This window comes from Ceratosolen solmsi, unplaced genomic scaffold, assembly GCF_000503995.2.
Source record: "Ceratosolen solmsi marchali unplaced genomic scaffold, CerSol_1.0 scaffold41, whole genome shotgun sequence".
In the NCBI taxonomy this organism is placed as follows: Eukaryota; Metazoa; Arthropoda; class Insecta; order Hymenoptera; family Agaonidae; genus Ceratosolen; species Ceratosolen solmsi.
The window spans coordinates 5,921,521-5,942,361 of NW_011948424.1; the positions used below are offsets into that span (position 1 = coordinate 5,921,521).

Consider the following 20,841-nt stretch of genomic DNA (forward strand, 5'->3'; position numbering starts at 1 on the left):
TAAGAAATTAATTCTCATAAATGAATTTTTACGTGAGTAATCATATTCGTCTGTACCTCGTATGTTCAATTGTCATTACTGTGATCTTTGCTTATTTAATTGTAAAGCCTATAACTGTGTATTTTTTCGAAATAAAAAGAAATTAATTTGCGAAAGAGGACAGTTTCAGCGAATCCGATAAATATACGTATGTCTCATAAATAATTTATTTACGTGCATTTCTTCCGGTAGGAATTTACTTCCTAGTTTTTGTTTGAAATAATTTATTTATTAAAATATTATATTAACAAAATATTTATTTATTTTCAAATCTCGTTTAAATTTCGTATAAATTAATAAACATTTAAACATATACACACATGCACCCAGACCAGTATGGGGGGGGGGGTAGTTAGTTCTAATTTTATAGTATACATATATATATATATATATATATGTCCGTATTTGCGTGCGCGTTCCTATTTTATATATTTTATATGAAATTAGCTAAGTTAAAAATAAAATAGTTCTAATACACAATAATATTATTTACCATGAATAAGAACACATTAATGTTTTGTTGTTGTTGTTGTTTTTTTTTTTTTTTTTTTTAAAGAAAATAATAATTACGCTTCTACGTTGTGCACATGTTGATTTATATAAATTTTAATAATGAGTTTCTCATTAAATAAATTGACGTAATCATTTCAAATTTAGTGAAAATTAATGAGTATTATAATAAGTATATTGGTTCTGCATATAAAAATATTAGTTTATAAAATAAATTTGACAATACTAAATAACAGATGCGTTATAATAATATCACAATTGACTATCCAAAGTCCAAATATAAAGTCACATAATGATTGAAATGCATAAAAAAAAATTATTTTAATAATGATGTAATAATTATTAATTACTTTTATAATATCTACTATTCGATATAAAGTTAATTAGGATAATTAAAATATTTATTGAATCATTAAATTGTGCTACTAAGACTCTGATTCAATTTTGATTTGCAATTCATATTCACTATATATATTTACAAAGATTTAGTATATGATTAACTCTGCGTTGTAGTCATATTTTTCTTGAACAAACAAAAAATATTTTCAAACACTCGATCTTTAAGGCAACAACATTAATTAACTTTAATGAAATTTTCTATGGTTCTATGAATCCAATGATGGATTAATAATTTAATATGGAATCTGTGAAAAATTATAAGATTAAAAAAATATTCGTATATAATTAAAGAAACATGTCACATTAATTAAATTAAACTTTCATTATTAGTGTGAAGTAATTGAATCGATTCGTCTCTATCTTATAAGAAATTATCGAAACGAATAATTTTTTCATTTTCTATTGAATATGTGCAATTTTAATATACGTACGTACTTTTCTGCTGAACAAATTCAGTCAATTTTGAAAAAGAAACAAATAATTATACATTTATAAATGATACTACAGATAAAATCTACGCTCGAGAATATTAACATTATAATAATAGAAAAATCTAAAATGTTAAAACTAAATAAATGCATTAAGATTTTGTGTCAATAAACAACGATGACGATTGTACTGATAATAAAGAAATATTTTTCAATTAAATTAAATAATTCAGAAAAGTCAATGAACTCATATTCAAAGGTGGTTTTCTGTGAAATTACAATAAATAGAAATGAAAAATAAAAATAAATAAAAAAATAACAGCTAATTTATAGAATTCTTGAATTATAAAGAAAAATATAAATTATAAAATAGAATGTCCGATGAGATGAATATAAGAAATAATATCGATAAAAAGTTGAATAAATCAAATTATATTACTGAATTAAAATGAACCTGAGATTTTAGAAAGAAAAAAAAAACTCTCGAAAACTTTAAATAACAGTCTGCATTTATGCATTAGAAATAGAAATATAAGACATAATTTCAAGATTATTAATAAATCAAATTTCAATAAAATATTTGTCAAATTCCAAACAAGCAATAAATACTTTTCATTTTTATTTTCCAATGATTCTTTTTGAAAAATAAAATGTCAAATAATGCCAATATAAAGTAGAAATCCTTAAAAGAAAAATTAACAGTAGATTTTTTAATATATATGATGATCGATACAATAATAAATTATTATAAATACAAACCCCATATAGGAATATTTGAAAGATATTATATTATTAAATTAATGTCACTCATTAAATCTTTTATTGTAATCAATAGATTGAATTCAAATATGCATATGTACATATATTATTGCGATCTACTATATAAAAGTAATAATTTAGAAATCACAATAATAATTACATTTGCCGGATTCAGTAGCTAAAGAGATGTCAAGAAATAATAAGAAATCAAACATATGATTTAGACATTTAATAATACAGTAATCATAAGGTTGTACCTTATGATATATTATATATATATATATATATATATATATCTTATGATATATAAATATACCTTATGATATACGTATACATTACAGATCGACATGATATCGCTAGTTAGTCCCGGAGTCATTTTTTAACTTGCCGAAATTAGATCAACATTAAAGTAATAATAAACTGAGTGATTTTATGGGAACTTGCGATTGTCAGGCATAAAGTAAGGAAGGTCGACAAATTAATGTAATTAATATTTATTGCCGAGTAACGTATGAAAACATTCCACTCCCTTTTCTGCTGTGCCAAGTCGACTGAATCATCATTTAACGTTTATGCGAGTCATTGTCAGTGGCCACCATCCTCGGCAACTACGTGGATATAAAGCCAGAATTAAAATACATTTCCGAGGAATAAGCCCGAAAAAGGTGAATGGTCTCGTTCCTCGAATCTATCCAAACATCTCTTCTACCAAGAATGCAAAAAACTTCATCAATTTGAATACGGCGGCTATTGCAAAATTTTTCTCCTACGCACATAAAGTCGCATCGCTTATATGAAGGTGATCAAAACCGGCTTAGCTATAAATTTTAACACACTCCTGTATAGCCATTGGTATCATTGTATCATTGAGCTATTGATAGATAATAGTGTCACCTCTACGAGAATGATTCACTTATAAACGTTAATTTATACAGTTTTGAATGCTCGTGTGTCAGAGTGCCACAGTGCCAAAGTTGGTTAGTATTGGAAAATTTGACGATGGTACCGGTTACTATGCCACTCGTTCATTTTCCCATAAAACAAAAAACAAAAGAGAAAAAACAACAAAGAAAATCATTTGCCAAAATACCGAGACTTTAAAAGCCGATTTATAATAGCCGGCACCTAACCGGCATCGACGCCATCGCACGCGTGTCTGTTCGGCGCGATTCCCCGCCTACGGATGCGCTCACCTCTTAGCAATAAAAATAAACAAAAACGAGACCCGCGACATAACGACGAAACTGACCCGTCCCCGAAATCTTCCCCCGCGACTCCCACGCACTCATGCCTCATTGCGCTTAAACGGCAGTATGGAGGAGACGCCATCTGGCGTTATACCTAATAAACGCGATATGCTTCTCGGGCTAACGGCTAATTAATCATCCTCGTCGAGTGCTGCAACTAATCGGCGATGCACTAACAACATATTTCTCAAATTTTCGCTTTTAAAAGCTCGAGGAATTTTAAATGCCACGCGTCGATGCGATTTGTCACGCTATATTCGGCAGTTTTACCCACGCAACATTATGTTTAGCTGATTAGTTCATGAAATAAGGACGGTCTTAAGAAGATACGATTGATGATTATATAGTAGTCGTAGTGTTTTAATTCTGTGCTGGCATATGCCAAGGAAAGAAAAGGAAAGGGTCTTTAAAAAAAAAAAAAAAAAAAAAAAAAAAAAAAAAAAAAAAATAAAATAATCGTGTCATTCTCCTAAGTCTTTAATAATGATATTTTGGGAAAACTATAAATATTTTGCTATTTATATTTATAAGGATAATTGTTAAGATGTGTGAGAAATGAAGAGGAGAGGAGGTGAGTTTGAGAGGAAAAATTGAGAGAAAAAAAGTTTTTAAACGAAAGATTTAACAATCATCCTATAAGCCGTGTGTCAAAAATCTGTTGGTTATTCGTTGTTTCATATGTTATTTATTGTATCAGCTGATTTTTCACACCCCCCCCCCCCCCCCCCCCCCCCCCCCCCCCCCCCCTCATCGCTCAGTCTGTCTCTTTCACACGGACGAACACTATTTAAATTTCTGTTGTCAGTTTCAATCGCCTATGAATTACGATTTTGTTTTTAATACGTTGTAAGTTTTGAAATATTAAAATTGAAACTTGTAATATAAGATGTTGACAATGATTGTAAAGCATTCTTATCTAGTCCTAATTTATGTGTCACCTCTGTTATCTTCATGAACGATGATTTCTTGATAACCGAGTATGCATTTATGAAATGTCAGTGTGACGTTCGCGAATTTCATAAGTGTAGCTGTTGCACGAAAAATTCATTCCAAATTCACGCGATCGACTTTTAATTTAATTTGCAATTACATCATGTGTATTTTATTTATTTACCAAAATGCAAATCCTTCGACCGGTTGCTACCGCCTAATTTTGATAGCAAATCGAGACGAATATTACGAGAGGCCAGCTAACCCTGCGCATTTTTGGGAAAACTATCCTGGATGTCTCGGAGGTATTTATAATCAGCAATAATTACGTGGGATTTCAGAAGCGACTGTCGATAAATTATTATGAGAGAAATTAACTAAGTAGAAAGGAAAAATTTTCTCTTTCGTGGTCGTGCTGTAGTACTTTAGCAGCTTAATCAGGCATTAACAAATGAATTTACAAACATTACTATAGCGTATATCAACATTTCACGAATAATAAAATAACTATTAATTAAACAATAATGATACAAATAAATATACAAATTAATAATCAGTTAGTACTAATTACATTTTTAATTGTAAAAAGAAAAAGTTAAAATTATTATACTTTGCTTATTATATAACATAGGCATTTTTATTACAAATTTGTTGTTAAATGACAAGAGCAAAATTACATATAAAAATTATATAAATATTTTATTTAAAAATTATAACAAAATTTTACAACAAATTTGTGTATTACATTGTGTATTGTGTATTGTGTATGGCAATGCCAGTGTAATATTATTAATTATTAAATATACATGACTTATTTCGTTAATTGAGGTATTGATATGGAACCTGGAAGAGAAGGTGGAAGTTGGTTGGCACTTAATTATAAAACTGGCCGAGTTGGCGTGATATTAAACTTAAACGGTGTACCAAAATCTTCTGTAGGCAAGGGAAGAGGTTTTTTAATTAGAGATTATCTTAGCAATTCAGAGTCTACTGAAAAATATGCCACCGATCTACACAAAATTAATCAAGAAACACAAGCTTACAATCCATATAATTTTATCATGGTTGACTTGAGGTACGATATTACAGCTTTAAATATCTTTTAATGATTTATGATGATGATCCATGTAATTAAGAAATACTTTTCCATATAGAAGCAGTAGCGTTTATTATTTGAATAGTTTATTAAATTTCCCAGGACCCATGCGCATTAGCGACAAAACTTTAGCTTTTGGGAATAGTGGAATAGAAAAACCATATAAAAAAGTATCGATTGGTAAAGAAAATTTTGAAAAAATTGTTAATGATGCATCGACCTTACAGCAAGAGCAGTTGATAGAGAATTTAATACAATTTTTAAAGCTAGAAGAAAGGTGTTACTCAAGCTACATACTAAATTTTGTCTTCCAAAATATTTAATATAAATTATTGATATTGTAAAACTGCTCCTCCTACTATTTTTCTTTTTCTTTTTTTTTTTTTTCAGGCATCTTCCAGATGATGAATTAAAAAAACGATCTTCACAAGCATTTAATGAACTAAGTTCTATATTCGTTCGACATGAAATAGCAAAATACGGAACTAGAACTCATAGTATTATACTGGTCGATGATAATTATCAAATAACTTTTGTGGAAGAAACTTTAGAGGCAAATAGCAGTTGGAAGCGTCAGACTTTCAACATCCATTTAGACTAATTAGACGTATACAATTAGTTGAAAGTAATATAACATAATTGTTTTTCTACGAAAATTTTAACATCGGATAAAGAAAAATTTGATTATGGTACATAATATAACAGCAAAACTTATTATAATACTTAACTCTGCTAAATTAACAATTTTCAATTTTAATTATCATCGTCATCATCTTCATCCGAGTCACTGTAAAAAATATCAGATTCTTTATCGTTTGCGTTACTTTCATTTGTTATGTTTAAATCAGTAGTGACATCCTCTGGCGACTAAAAATTAAAAATTTTCATTTTTTCTATCGACTTTTATAATGTGATTATGACAAATGCATCAAGTATCATACGTCTGTTGGAATTTCTTCACCATCCAAATCTTTATTAAGTAAATTGCCCATCCAGAATGCACTAATAGAATTATTTGCAGTCAACAATCCTTTGACTCTATAAATAAATTTTTCTCGCCTGGACTTAGCAATTGGTATTAATTTCAAAAGTGTTACATTCTTATCTTTTCTGGCGGTACAAAAGATATCTCTTAAAAATCTTCCTGATACTAAAATCGATTATAAAATAATATTGATTATACATTCATATATCAAGATTATTATTCGCAACTTAAATTTATTTATATTTAAAATAATTTTTAATACACATACTTTGGAAATGTTTTATTACACTTAAAACTTTTTCTGTTTGATATTTAATATTCGCTTCTAACAGCTTCATACCGGAAGTAAGAAGTAATTGATATAATATTGTTGTATATCGGAGAAAGAGTACTAAATATATATTATTTTTATTGGATTTGCATATATTTGCCATTTTCTCTAAGCACGTAGCAACGTTCAACCATACTTGTAGCCGCTCGGGATCTCTAAAATTAGAAAGTAATAATTAAATAATTATAATGTGAAGGCTTATTAAGAACATTTTATATCTTAATTAGACTGAACTTACGTTTCGGCTAAATTTAAAGACAAATCAACACCTTTCACAAGACTAACAAACAATTGCTTGAATAGAAGATAGAAGTTCGACTTAGTTATCGAAGCCAATCTACTTAAACGTGATTGCGGCCCTTTAAACTGCTCTACTTCCATAGGTAACCATTCGAAAATTGAATTTACCGTTTCCAATGGATCAACTTCGTTATCTAACCACATTTTTAATAATTCCTTGATTGCATTTTTATATTGAGCTCCATGAGTTTCATTGTTCCATTCAAGATTTAAGAAGCCAAAAGCCATTTTTGCTAAAATACTTATTTTTAATATCCTATTTACTGTTTTTTTTTTTTTTTATTTTTTTATTTAATATATATTTTACTCTTTTCATTACCTTGTCTTTCTCTCGACTGTTCTATAAAGCTTACCGAATGCTTCATTAGACAATTGCACATATTTACAAGAGCAACAGCTATCGAAATTTGAGTTGCAATATCTGCTAATGATTCAAAATATGAATATGCTTGAGCGATAAGATCCTTCTGAGATTTTGATGAAGCGCCTGATTCATTCGTCATTCCTATTAAGCTTCTAAGACCATCTAGGCAAAAACATAAATTAGAGTGGTGGAGGGAAGGGAGGGGGGGGGGGGGAATGTTTGAGAAAATTTTTAGCAAAACAAGTATTTACTTAAAATTATATAATAATTTACGATAGAGTTATTTATGTATTGTAATTTTAAATTAGAAAAATTAGCTGTCTCGAAGAAGTGATGGCTTATATTTTTCCTTAGATACGTTATCAATACTCACCACAAAATAATAAATTATATTTAACATTCTTGAACTCATCCCAACTAAATAAAGTAATTAAAAGACATAGAAGTAACTGTACAGCTTCTTTTTCGTGAGCTCTTTCGCATTCTCTTAAATCAGTTATGATTTGCTTTAATTTCGCACAAATCTTTGGCAATAACTGAATCAAATTTTTCACAAAACTTTCGGACAACTGATTCTTAAACATACCCAAGAGTTCTTTGACTATAAAACAAACTTGGGCTATTGTAATGTTTTCAGAAGACGTTTGAGATGATTCAATATCCATATTGGTATCCAAAAGATTTATAATCTAGAAATAAAATATAAATAATTTATTTGATAAAAGAAAAATCTATTCTTTTTTTTTTTTAAACATTAACGATATATAAAAAATATTAAGAAAAAGACAAAAATGTTTATTCTAAAATGTATTAAAAAGATGCTATATGTATAATAATGAATTGTAATATAATTTTATTTTTAATAAAAATTTAATTCTTTTATTTACTTTTGTATCCATTTGTCGGAAAAATACTGGATTTTTAATTGTAAGTTCCGATCCTACTACCCAATTTTCCCATTCTGGTAATAATATACTCCTATTTAGAGTCAGATCCGACTGATCTTTCTCTTCATCCTCTATTTTCTTTTTCTTTTTACCTCTTTTATTTCCCTTCTTTCCAACCTTTATGTCCATTTTAACAAATTGAGGAATGGGAAAATGATGAAAATAACACGGTGGTGGTTGATATCGACTTTCGCACATTGATAATATCGTGACCAATTCACCTTGTAAATTCATCAAACTGTTTAAACGCTTTAAAACTTGCTCCCGTAACAAAGTTTCTTTTTGCGTTACAAATCCTCCAATTATTTCTCTGTAAATTTTACATTATCATTAATAATCGATATATTTTTAAATAACATTAATCAACGTCTCGATTCTCACATTCTCGATTTTAATTAATGTTACTATTATTATTCATTTAGACGTTAGCTACTATAGTTACTTAATTTTATCTTTTCTTGTTTTGCTTTGTTATGTTACAAATGGATAATGTACGTTTATTAATAATTAGGATATTCTATGACACTTTTACAAATAATTAGTAAATTCATTGTGGTTAAACAGTGTGCTAAATTATCCTACCTAAACCAATTTATGCAATGTATAATATAGTCTGCTGTCGATGGCTCTGGCATATTCAAATCTTCTGGCATCAAAATTGAACAACCTAATACAGCATTTATACTTTCCAAGCTTCCACTCAAACGTAAATTACAAATACGTAAAAGTTTGAAAAATACAGGTACAAAAGCTCCAGTTTTGCCACTTCCAAAATGAACGTAATAACTATCTACCATATTAGCATTATTTAGACCAAATTTTGGTACCAAATTGTTGCTGAAAAATGTAAAAAGAATAATATAAATCATAAATTTTTGTTCCTCAAAGGATTAAAAAAAGATTTAAATAAAAAATTTCGACTTCATATTTTTATATTAATATTTAAAATGATTAATGAAGAAAAAGATATTTATTAAAATATCTCCAATTGCTGTAAATTATTATATAACAATTACACGCATGAGACAATCAATCATAAAATTTACTCACTCATTGTTGCATTCAACTAAGCAATTATTTATAAAATTGTCTTCAAAAAAATTCGTTATATCGGATAAAAATTGATCATCGATATTATCAGTATTTGTAATAACTTGGCCTAATTGATCATAGAACAAAGCTTGCGATTTTACGCAACTTTTCAAACAATATAGAGTGTTTTCTAAAATCAAACAAAGACATACATTAATTAGACCAATTTTTTTTTTTGAAATTCAAGAGGAAACAGCGCTTAGAATTAGCAAAAAATTAAATTTTTTTATTACTTAGATGTAATGCGTACTTATGAGCTTAGAAAATATAATACGATGATTATGTAAGGGGAAAAATTTATTTTTAATGGAATATTTTAAAAATTGTAAATGCATCGAATCAATTTTTTTTATGTATTATCAATATTTATATTACGGAAGCAAATTATTGTTAAAAAATTTGTATATAGTCTAAGATATCAGAAACACCATATCGCACATTTTCACTCTTACGTTATAATTTCTAGATTTTTCTGCATTTTTCAACGTTTATCTAAATATGGTAAACATTATATAAAGTACGTTTTTCTAAAATGATGACACAACGTAATTATTAACAGTTTAATTTGTTTCCTTAAATTGTCGATATAAGAGTTTCAATAAACCAAAATACTACGACAATTTATAAAGCTTTAAAATTATTTAATTAAAAAGTATTCTTACTGAGAAGTTGAGAAGCTTGATCATTTGTTTCATTATTAACAGCTAAATGTTTTATAGCCATTACTGCTCCAAGCACTCCTTTGCATTTAGTTCTAAAAAATATTAATACATGATATATATAATAATAATATACGCGTCATTTAAATGATAATTAATTAAATTTGTTTTATGAAAAATGTTAATATTAGATTATACTGTTTATTTTAATTAATTATCTATAATTAGTAGATTTAAAGTTAGAAAATTTTGTGTCAATATACTTTTTAAAATGTATGTAATTTTTTAAATAAAAATTTCGTGGGCCACTAGCTATGCTCAAGTCTTATTTTAATTATAACAATTATCTACAATGAAACTAATCGAAATACTATTTTGCTTTTACCTATCAAATCAAAAGAACATATTTTCAAAGCAAATTTTCATAATAATTATACGAGTTTATTTCGATTATAAACCGAAAAAAATGAACAATTACAATCAAGAAGAAAATATATAATATACCGGAATTAATATATCCGTATTTTATTGTACGGAAAATGAAGACGACAATTATAATCATTTATCAAAATATAGAAAAATTTAATCGATAATAATATATTTAATTTTTTTAAATCGCGTAATTTAAAAAATAATTAATCCATATACATATTTATTGAAACTCTATATCGCAATGATATATTATTGAGTATTATGATGATAAGAATTACTTACATTACTTTTGAACTACATAATTGCTTCTGCATTATTATAGTTAAATCATCGTTTAAAATATTTGAAATTAATTCTGATTGAGTGCACAATCCATGAAGTAAATGATACAACATGGCTACTTCATCGAACTGTAAATTATCAATTTTCTCTAAAAAACATCTAAGAAAGCCTGCATGTTGCTGAAAATACTGACGCTCCGTCTCATCATTAGCCATTCTGCAGAGTACTTCAAGGGCATTTTTCACTGTTTTATTCTTATTACCCATAAGATTGAGCAATTTTTCTAGCACTTCTCTTTGTTTATAAGAAGTATCGGATTGACTGATGAAAATATTTCGTAACCATTCGATTCCAAACTCCACATGAGCAGAGCTTTCAGCCTTCAAAAGATTAATTGCCAGATTCAAAGCAGTCGGTTGAAAATTTTTTACAACTTGCTTATGTCCCGTATAAAGTGCATTGAGAAGATTTGCTTTATAATAACCATCCTTAATATGAGAAATAAGAGTTGTTTCAATTATCTTCTTTTTTACAACTGTTGTCTCATAAAGTAATATCAATATGATAATATCCAGAGGTACTGCTTCAGACTGACAATTTTTAATCATTGATAAAGCAGCTTGAGATGTCTCTTTAAAAAGTTGTATATTTATTTTTATAGCATTTATCATAAACATCTGAATTGTATGGCATTCGTCAATTTCTTTTTGAACAGAAGTTGTCATATCAACTAGCCTCAGTGCATTTAAAGATTTTAATGCAATTGACTCTGTAGCGCACGCATCAAGAATAAACCTAAAAGTAATATTCAATTAATATCTTATTTTAATGCATAAATATTCGAAATTACAAACTTAAATGACAGAATAAAAATAAAAAACCTTGTAATAGCAGGAAGTACTTTCTTATCGATACTATTATCTAGTAATTCTAAAACATGCTCTCTAAGTTCTTCTTTATATTCCTTGCTCAATATTAAGTTATTTATACAGTCTAAAATAAGATTTGTCAAATCACTACTGTTTTTCATAATTTTGATAAGCATTTCAGCTGTGGCGTGATGATGAGTATCTGTGATAATATCGGGTATAAAAACTATGACTTCGCGTTGGTACCACTCAGGAGAAGAACTTAATAGTTCCTCGAGTTTTGCTATCAAAAAGTCCGAGTCGACTATAATTTCTAAAAATCTAAATTGTTGGAACATTTGAACTGCCCATGGTGCATCGTCGGATGAATCACTTAAAGCATAAAAACATTAAATTTGTATGTTATATAATATTTTCAATTAACCAAGATGACTAGCTATCCACCTTGTGATGACAGCATCGATCAGTTTAGTAAATAAACTTTCAAATATTTTAATTTGCAATTGAGGAATTTGAAGTAAAAATCGTGATAGAGATAAAGCTTTTGAGCAAATTCCTATTCCTTCGGCAGTTTCTATTTTCATTTCTAATAAAGTCTTTTTCAGATTTTCTTCATCATTTATATAATTATTCCATGATTTAACAATTTCATCTATTTTCAAATTATTTGAAGATAAAATGTTTTTCATTTTTTGTATAATTTCTCTAGGGTCATCGTCTATAATTATTAAAAATATAATATTAATAAGAATAAAAATAATAAGATTTATATTAAGAATAAATGCTAATGAAATATTTACTTGCAATATGTAAGTTATCGCCAAGACATAAGGTAATTCCTACTTCGTTAATAAAATTTGTAAATTTATTATCATTATTATTAGAAGTTTTTTTTGTTCTCATGGTTATATTATTCATACGTTTTTCTACATTTTCATTATCTCTTAAATTGCTAAAATTTGGTGATTTTATTATTCCATTGCTGCTGTAATTGTTAACAGGACTTGTGTCAATATCGTCGTGATTGTTTTGATTTGTCTGAGATAGACTAGGAATTTCTTGTAAATCATTTTCTACTACCGATGCATCTGATTCAAGAGAATAACTGTTTTCTTCATTATCCAAATCATTATTCTTTTTCGATCTTTGTTCCATCGATTTATTTAAAGTTAATTTTTTGATCTGTGAGCCAGTAAGCGATTCCTGTGAACTTTTAGTAGCTGCCTCTTTATATCTCTCAATCGTTAAATTTAATGCTGATTTTTTAAGCTTAGAACGAATAGGTGTTCTCAGATTAGGTTTGCGATACTTATCAAAGGAAGTGTTTGAACTTTGACTCAATTTTGAAGGGCTTTTGTCCAATGCTTCCAACATTCCTCTTATATATGATCCACCACTCGAATCACTTTCTTCTTTTGTATCATTGTAATTTAAATTATTTTGTAATTTTTTAGTAAAATTGGGTTTGATTGGTTTTGAAAGCTTGTTATGTTTTTCTCCTTTAGCGTGTAATTTTGACATTGACAGACGCATCGGAAAAATATTATTCCATCTTTTCTTAACATTATCACTGTCGTTATCACTATCGTTATCATTGTCATCATTATCATGATCGTTTTCATCATCGCTATCGTCATTATCATTATCGTCGTCGTCATCGTCATCATCATCGTCATCATCATCCTTATCATCATCATTATCATCATCAATAATATGATTACGTTTCTTTTTCCTAACACTTTCAGGCGTCATGCGAGAAGACTTGAGAGATAAATTTTTCTTTTCATCTTCATCCTCTGAATTTTTACGTTTGCGGGATATAAATCGGCTATCTACCGCACTCGCAGACCTAATAATATTCTCTTTTGCCAAACTTGAAGCAACGTTCACTGATGTCTGACTTGAGGAATAAAGTTTTTTGTGCAATACATTTCTGGATTGTAATTTACGCCTGTCCATTATTATTAAAATTTAAATATTGTGCACAATTCGTAAACAAACTCTCCCTCGTCCAATTCTTTAACACTGTAAACGCGCGAAAATATTACTCGTAAATCATAATGCAGTGGAAAAGGAATATTGGATGGCAAGCTGAAAGGAACAAAGGAATAAATCGTCTTAAAGTTTTCAAATGGTATTGGGGATAAAATTATTATCAATTAAGTAGAAGAGAAAATTTTATTTGAGCGGGATACGTCTCTTTATACAATTTTTCTCAGTAAAATGTAGAGAATAATAGGGACTCGCGAGTTATTCAACATATTCGGTTCCAATTCCTGTATCCTAAATTATAGTCAAATACAGCAGACAGTTCGTACTCGTTTTTCTTCGAACACATGTGATTTAAATTACAAATCTATCAGGCTCATCTTATTCATTATTAAATATAAGTAAATCACATAGAGGCAGATTATACCAGTCGTTCATCCCTTGTTTAATGCTTTTTTTCTAATTGCCCTTACGATCGGGTTACCAAATTGTTAAATTTAACTTGTTTTAGCTGCAACTTGTACTATCATTTCAAATCTCACGCGGTCATATTTCTTCTTATACTTTTGTGAAACTCTAAATCAATAATAAATTTTCATTAATGAAAATTCAGAGAGAATAAAGAAGTGTTCTTCCCTGAAAACTGCAATAATACCAAGTCAATATATATATATATATATATATATATATATATATACATGTGTATTTTAATGCGTTAAAATTTCTAAGTCCAATAGGAGGAGAATAATAGTTTTATTAAATTACTATTTGTTATGTACATATATTCGTTATATATGTTGTGCATGCATTCGTTACACCGTACAATTAATTTTCTAACAACACTACGCAATTTAAGAATTGTTATACTTCAATTTAATAATGTCGTTGGAACATAATTTATAAGCGTAATTAATTTAGTTTTCTTCCCCACCACAAATTAAAATGATTATTTTCTCGTTCATCGTCTCGCCTCTAAATATACTGCTTATATAATCATTAATACCCTATTTTTCTATATTTAATGAAAACATTATTATTTCACTACTTACAAAGTTTGTTGATTTACTGCAGTTTTGTGCAACATTTGTATTTCCCGCATATACAAAAGTCAACAAACTTATAAATTTGGTGAATTCAATATTCATGTAAAACAATATTATATTCTCCATCTAGAGTTTGAATATTTTGACTTTTTATTTCTAACATTAATCCGTAGTCTATCGGGTCATCAAACATTTTTTTGCTAATCGTGCTAAGAAAAGTTAGGTTATTACTATTTTATAATTTACCAAATATTTAATTTATAATAAGCAAGTGAACGATATATGTATATATTAATAATGTAAAAGAATTCCTTCTTGATTAAAATATATAATTAATATTATATTGTACAGCATATTTTTGTATAAGATTTGTGAAATTTATTGTCAAAGATCTTTACAAAGAAAATTATATAAATAGTACAGAATTTAATAAGTCGATATTTTTAATGAAATTCTTTTTCATTTTCCAGTTTCAATATATGTAAACAAATCGAAAAGCCAATTTATTAAAATACTTTGAAATTACTAAAAATTATTCTGATCAAGAATAAAAAATCTTAAATATATATAAGACAGAAGTATAAAACATTGTTAATAATTAATTATCAATAAATTTAATAATTGTAAATTATTAAAGAGTTGTATTGATATATGTTCATAAACATTACATATTAATAATAAATTAAGATACAGTATGGATAGTAAAGTAGAAACTAAATCAGAATTTGATGAATTAACTGTAGAAATTAATAAAAGTGATAAGACAAATGTTAATAATGATAACGAGCCTACAAATAAAAAAATTAAATTATTTCAAAGTAAGGACGATGTAGATGACGATATAGATGACGAAGAAGCTGCATTTAATATGAATCAAAATATCCCAGAGGAGGGATTTATATATCCCTTAGAAATGGATGCATCTGATATGTTACAGGAAACTGATTTTGATGGATATTTTCCATCTGTAACTGAACGGTACTTAACACCGTATTATCAGATGGATGTACAAAAACCAGGTGACGATATTTGTATAAGAATACACAGCAATCGTATATGTATGATTAGCCTAGCGCCAAGTCATACAATATTTGAAGAGAATAAAACAATAAAAAGTTGTAATTTTAAGGTTAGTGATAAATTGGACAGAACGAAAAATAAAGTATCTGGAAAATCCAAGCACGGAGCTCAGCCTTTACAATCAAATTCTAATCTTTGCTATCTATCTTGCGACGATGGTTCAACGTATACAATCAAATGTTGCATGATAGGAAAGCTTATTGAAGTTAATGAAAGATTAATTGAAAATCCCGAATTACTAAAAAAAGAACCACATTTTGGTGGATATATAGCAATTGTTTTACCTAATCTAAAACATCTAGACAAAACAAGAGCAAAATTGTTAACTGAAGAACTTTATCAAGAAGCTATAAAAAAACGCAAGGAAAATAAAGAGAAAGAAACGAATGAGATTGATAAAACAGATAAAATAAATGAAGAAATGGATGTTAGTATTTCACAAATAGTGGATCAAGAAAATATTGAAATAAACAGAACTATTGAAAAGAATGAAGTTATTGATCCAAACAATGATAATATAAAGTCTATTAATACCAGTGACATTCCTATTGAAAGTAAAAATCAAAGTATGGATAGCAATAATGAAATGGATGTTATTGAGTCTTAAAAAAAAAATACTACAATGATATTATTTTTAATTCATGTATTCTAATTAATTTTAATTTACACTTTAATTACAATATGGAAAGAAAGTGCTTTGGTATGATTTCTTTCTAAAATTATTTACAATAATACATATTTTTGTATCAAATTTTGTACCTATATGAATGTACCTACTCTTTCGACTAGCATTTTTTTAGCCATAAACAAAAATATACAAAAGTACAGATGGAAAAGTGTACTTTAAATCTGTTGAAAATCTGATCATATACATGGAAATTTTAATCAGCCAAATAAAATTATTTTAACTGTTTAAAAATTTTGAATTATTTACATTTGTACAATTTATTACAATGAAACAGTAATATTTGACAAAATATTCCCTTTGTCAATTTTTTTCAAATTGGCTCTCTGATAATTCATGATTTTCTGCTTTTTTAATTAAATTTCCTAAAATAATGCCAACAAACAATATAAATCCTACTTTATAATTAGAAATAAATTTTTTGGCACAATTATTTGGATTATAAATATCCACTGAATAAAGCTGTAAATAAATAATAATAAGAAAACTGAGTAAATTTTTAATTAAAAGCAAGAAATTCTTTTACCTGATAAAATAAATGAATACCAGTTAATCCAACAGCGGTGTAATATGGAAAAGTTTGATGGGCATAAAAGCCAGAAATAATTAAATTAAATACCATAGCCGAGCCAAAACACGAGAGGTAGAATTTTGTTTTATCGCCAAACTTAAGGGCTGTTGATTTTATACCCAATAAAAGATCATCGGCTTTATCCTAAAATAAAGAAAATGCAAATCAACAGTTTTACATTAGAAGAAATATAAGTATGATCGACGTTTATGTAAAAAGTGTTACCTGGTGTGCGTATATTGTATCATATAAAATAGTCCAACAAACTCCAGCTGCATAGAGAGGTAAACAAACTGACCAGTTGCAAGATCCATTAATTGCAGACCAACCTAACAAGGCTCCCCAATTAAAAGTCATTCCCAATATCAATTGAGGCCAATATGTTATTCGTTTCATGAAAGGATAAATTATTACTAAACCTAGAAATAGTTAAATATTGTTAAAATTTGTTTTCTTTATAATTACTTTCATAAATAATTTTATGAGAAACAACAAATTTTTTAGGAGTTTTGAAAATATTTTTATGTTATTTGTTGCAACGTTAATGGCACTGATAATTACCTAAGGAACTTGCACCAAGAAAAATACTATACCAATTGAGTTGCAGTAAAATTAAAAGTCCAAGACTTAACTGACCACCAAGAAAAACCAAAGATTGCATTTGACTAATTTCTCCTGTTACCAAAGGTCTGTTTTTTGTCCTAAAAACCTAGAAAATCATATGTCCATTTATCCAATCTAATAGACTTAACAATTGTTCTGTCATACAAAGTAAAATTATTCCGCACTAATCTTAATTAAATTTTGTCATAATTCAACTTTAAAAAGTTAATAACGCGATAATATTCAATGAACTACACAAAGAGAATAAATTAATAGATTTATCAGTACTAGTAGTTTCTAAAATATAATAATTATACAATTTAATTTAATTATAATTACCTTTTCGTCTATATCTTTATCCCACATGTCATTTATTGTACAACCAGCACCTCTCATAATAAAGGCTCCTAATCCAAAAAGACTTAGCATTCTATGATCTGGAAATGCTCCTACAGGACCAGCCATAGCTATGCTCCATCCACATGGCCAAAACAATAACCACGTGCCTTATTAAAATAAATATTCAGTTATAAGAGATTGATAATTCAAACGTGTTGGAATAATATATTAACTTATATAAATATTTACCTATAGGTTTATCTATTCTCATAAGTTTCATGTATGGCTGTATTTTTAAAGGCGCTTTACTAACTAATATCGATGCAATATTGGAATTTGTATTGAAGAAATTTAATTTTTCTAATATGTTATTTTTTCCGGTAGATTTCGACAAAGGTATGTCTTTACACACTTCTTCTGACTTATTATATTCATTTTTATCTTGCACATTATTTAAAGTATTTGTTATTGAAGCGTGAATCTTTTTATAAATATAAATATCATCTTTGCAATAAAATTTTAAATTGTAATTAAAAGGATTTAGTTTTCTTGTAATACATGTCAAACGTTGGTAATTACCAATGATAATCATTATATACTCAAGATTCTAAAATTCATAACTCTTACAAATAAACATTATTACTCATTAAATATGCTAATAAATTACATTTTAAACAAAACTCACGCAAAGATTCTCATATAAATTTCACTCGAATCATTTTTCATAAATATCCATTCATTTATAAGTCTTATAAAAATAATTCTTTAATGGAACATGCCTTATTCAATGTAATAAGTACAGATTATTCTATAGAATATTATATAATTATAAATGAAAATATCTCTTGTACTTTAGTCAGAATCAAGAAAAAATGTAATTGATATTATAGATTCAATAAAACCTTATGATCTGCGTGAAATTCTAAAAAATATTGATAATCAAAATAAATCACTTCTAACCTAAAAAGTCACAAAAGTATTAAATATTTATTGAAATAATAATACGTGACTTTATTAGACGAACAAATAAAAGAGAATATACCCTCGCCTTCAAATATATTAATACTGATTCTAATATTATTGATTACATAATTGAATGTTCAATATACTAGCGTAGATTTGTATATGATACAAAAGTGCAATGTGACTCAATAATTGCACAATTGTACAAAAATTGTAATTAAATTCGACACTGCTAAGCCGAACATTTCAAATAATCTTCATTAAAACTCTATAATCATAATAAAAAAAGATCAGATAAAAACTGCTGCGCGACTTCACACTTCATGCGGTCTATTCATTTATAAATTCGCAACATCTTGCAGTACGTATCTAAATGACTAAAGAAACCAATGAAAATGAAAACTAGTCTAATGCCACTAATAAGCGCTATAGATAATAATAATATATTTACTATAGCTAATAATCACAATAGAGTTTCAAAATAATACCATACTATATTATTACCACACCCTATAATAATTATCCGAGCAACAATCACTTTGCCTTTATCAATTAAAAATGTTATAATTTACATTCGACGAAGTCATGTAGGCTTACAAACAATAATAATTATAATAGTAACGAGAGAGAGAGAGAGAGAGAGAGAGAGCGATAGAGGGGGGGGGAGGGGTACGCTAAAGTAGATAAAGAAGATAATATTGGATGGAAATGTAATAAAATCGTAGGAAATAGTGCATTATGTAAAAATGATTGGTTTTCGAATGAAAGAATTATTAATATAAATGAGGATAAAATAGCTTAATAAGAACGTAATAAAGTAAAGACATTTGTTTGAACGAAGAGAATATCGAAAATGCTAAAAATTACGTCTCTCTGCAAACATTTAAAAATTAATATATAATTAAAACCATAAAAGAATAAAACATTTTAAACTTCAGCTAAATAACTTAAAAAATCAGCTATTTTTGGACGAATAATTTAATAATAATTTGTTTGCATTTAAATTTTGTTTATCTATTTAACTAACAAAAACAAAAACAAAAACAACATATATATATATATATATATATATATATATATACAATGAAAATTAATTTTACTAATTTATATCTGATTAATACATTATCTCAATTATATCTCAATCGAAATAGTTGATGAAAGAATGAACAAAATTGTAGAATTACTTATGTAGAATGAAAATGCCATTGAACAAATACAATTTTCATAGAGATAAGCAACGAGATTTACATCATTATTGTGCTTTCTCTTATCTTCCCTATAATAATATTTCTTCTGCAGTTAGGATAATTCTATGTTAATCCTAATGAATCTGCTATTATATCAATCGTTTATATTACATTGAAATAAGCATTACATTTTTTTTTTTTTTTTTTTTTTTTTTTTTTTTAATTAAAATGCATTGAATTAATCTCTAGAAGATGAAAAGAATCTTCGAAAAAATCTTCCACGCGAAAAGACATTGATAATAATAATAATTATTCGATATACTTTTATAGGATTAACTATTAGCAAGAGTCGTATAATTATTCGTAATAAATATTATAATGATGATATTTTTTATAAATTATTAAATCTTTACTCTGACTGATCTGTGCACGTGATAACTTGAATTGACAACTAATAATTAACTTAGCAGAGCATGATACAACTAATTACCTAAAATTACAATTTGTTAAGACAATTTTTATATAAATATTTATAGTTATTTCGAATGTTTAACCATTATTCAATATTTTAAATATATAAGGATTCTTCGCAAGGATTCACCGCGTATGATTTAAGTCACTCGTTCACTTAGATTCCTGATAATTTTGAGTGAGAATATATATATATATCCAATTATAAGGTGTAATATTCATTATTAATTAATCTATAAAA

General features: G+C 27.2%; 4 protein-coding genes across 4 annotated transcripts; 2 read left to right on the forward strand and 2 right to left on the reverse strand.

The window, feature by feature from the left end:
* The first annotated feature begins 4,186 nt into the window (after positions 1 to 4,186).
* Positions 4,187 to 6,072, forward strand: Tango2 (transport and golgi organization 2). Its single transcript, XM_011500083.1, has 4 exons — positions 4,187 to 4,617; positions 5,141 to 5,387; positions 5,467 to 5,685; positions 5,799 to 6,072. The coding sequence occupies exons 1-4, from the start codon at positions 4,476 to 4,478 to the stop codon at positions 6,007 to 6,009; spliced, it is 819 nt and encodes a 272-aa protein (XP_011498385.1). The 5' UTR covers positions 4,187 to 4,475; the 3' UTR covers positions 6,010 to 6,072.
* Positions 6,073 to 6,133: 61 nt separating this feature from the next.
* Fancd2 (Fanconi anemia complementation group D2) lies at positions 6,134 to 13,860 on the reverse strand. The gene is made up of 16 exons (XM_011500224.1): positions 13,357 to 13,860; positions 12,636 to 13,296; positions 12,470 to 12,536; positions 12,114 to 12,387; positions 11,682 to 12,041; positions 10,801 to 11,595; positions 10,090 to 10,181; positions 9,386 to 9,557; positions 8,918 to 9,172; positions 8,276 to 8,645; positions 7,762 to 8,077; positions 7,344 to 7,550; positions 6,963 to 7,257; positions 6,662 to 6,879; positions 6,350 to 6,558; positions 6,134 to 6,275 (listed from the first exon to the last, which is right to left on the reverse strand). Exons 1-16 carry the CDS (start codon positions 13,626 to 13,628, stop codon positions 6,162 to 6,164), a joined length of 4,677 nt encoding a protein of 1,558 aa, XP_011498526.1. The 5' UTR covers positions 13,629 to 13,860; the 3' UTR covers positions 6,134 to 6,161.
* Positions 13,861 to 15,333: 1,473 nt separating this feature from the next.
* LOC105362738 (uncharacterized) lies at positions 15,334 to 16,388 on the forward strand. The gene is made up of 3 exons (XM_011500225.1): positions 15,334 to 15,720; positions 15,836 to 15,946; positions 16,030 to 16,388. Exons 1-3 carry the CDS (start codon positions 15,396 to 15,398, stop codon positions 16,386 to 16,388), a joined length of 795 nt encoding a protein of 264 aa, XP_011498527.1. The 5' UTR covers positions 15,334 to 15,395.
* A 333-nt stretch (positions 16,389 to 16,721) lies between these two features.
* On the reverse strand, positions 16,722 to 18,571 carry Coq2 (ubiquinone biosynthesis protein COQ2, mitochondrial). The gene is made up of 6 exons (XM_011500084.1): positions 18,229 to 18,571; positions 17,980 to 18,146; positions 17,599 to 17,746; positions 17,263 to 17,456; positions 17,013 to 17,181; positions 16,722 to 16,928 (listed from the first exon to the last, which is right to left on the reverse strand). The coding sequence occupies exons 1-6, from the start codon at positions 18,569 to 18,571 to the stop codon at positions 16,906 to 16,908; spliced, it is 1,044 nt and encodes a 347-aa protein (XP_011498386.1). The 3' UTR covers positions 16,722 to 16,905.
* Positions 18,572 to 20,841: the final 2,270 nt, after the last annotated feature.

Excerpts from the sequence above, each read along its gene's own strand:
- Tango2 (XM_011500083.1), top strand. The coding sequence starts at position 4,476 with ATGTGTATTTTATTTATTTACCAAAATGCAAATCCTTCGACCGGTTGC. Across the intron at positions 4,618-5,140 it reads CTATCCTGGATGTCTCGGAG|GTATTGATATGGAACCTGGA; the intron begins GTATTTATAATC and ends TCGTTAATTGAG. Across the intron at positions 5,686-5,798 it reads TTTTTAAAGCTAGAAGAAAG|GCATCTTCCAGATGATGAAT; the intron begins GTGTTACTCAAG and ends TTTTTTTTTCAG.
- LOC105362738 (XM_011500225.1), top strand. The coding sequence starts at position 15,396 with ATGGATAGTAAAGTAGAAACTAAATCAGAATTTGATGAATTAACTGTA. Across the intron at positions 15,721-15,835 it reads GATGGATGTACAAAAACCAG|TGATAAATTGGACAGAACGA; the intron begins GTGACGATATTT and ends TTTTAAGGTTAG. Across the intron at positions 15,947-16,029 it reads TCTTGCGACGATGGTTCAAC|AACCACATTTTGGTGGATAT; the intron begins GTATACAATCAA and ends TACTAAAAAAAG.
- Coq2 (XM_011500084.1), bottom strand. The coding sequence starts at position 18,571 with ATGATTATCATTGGTAATTACCAACGTTTGACATGTATTACAAGAAAA. Across the intron at positions 17,747-17,979 it reads ATAAAGATATAGACGAAAAG|GTTTTTAGGACAAAAAACAG; the intron begins GTAATTATAATT and ends ATGATTTTCTAG. Across the intron at positions 17,182-17,262 it reads ATACAATATACGCACACCAG|GATAAAGCCGATGATCTTTT; the intron begins GTAACACTTTTT and ends TCTTTATTTTAG.
- Fancd2 (XM_011500224.1), bottom strand. The coding sequence starts at position 13,628 with ATGGACAGGCGTAAATTACAATCCAGAAATGTATTGCACAAAAAACTT. Across the intron at positions 8,646-8,917 it reads CATTGCATAAATTGGTTTAG|AGAAATAATTGGAGGATTTG; the intron begins GTAGGATAATTT and ends TAAAATTTACAG. Across the intron at positions 6,559-6,661 it reads TGTAATAAAACATTTCCAAA|TATCAGGAAGATTTTTAAGA; the intron begins GTATGTGTATTA and ends AATCGATTTTAG.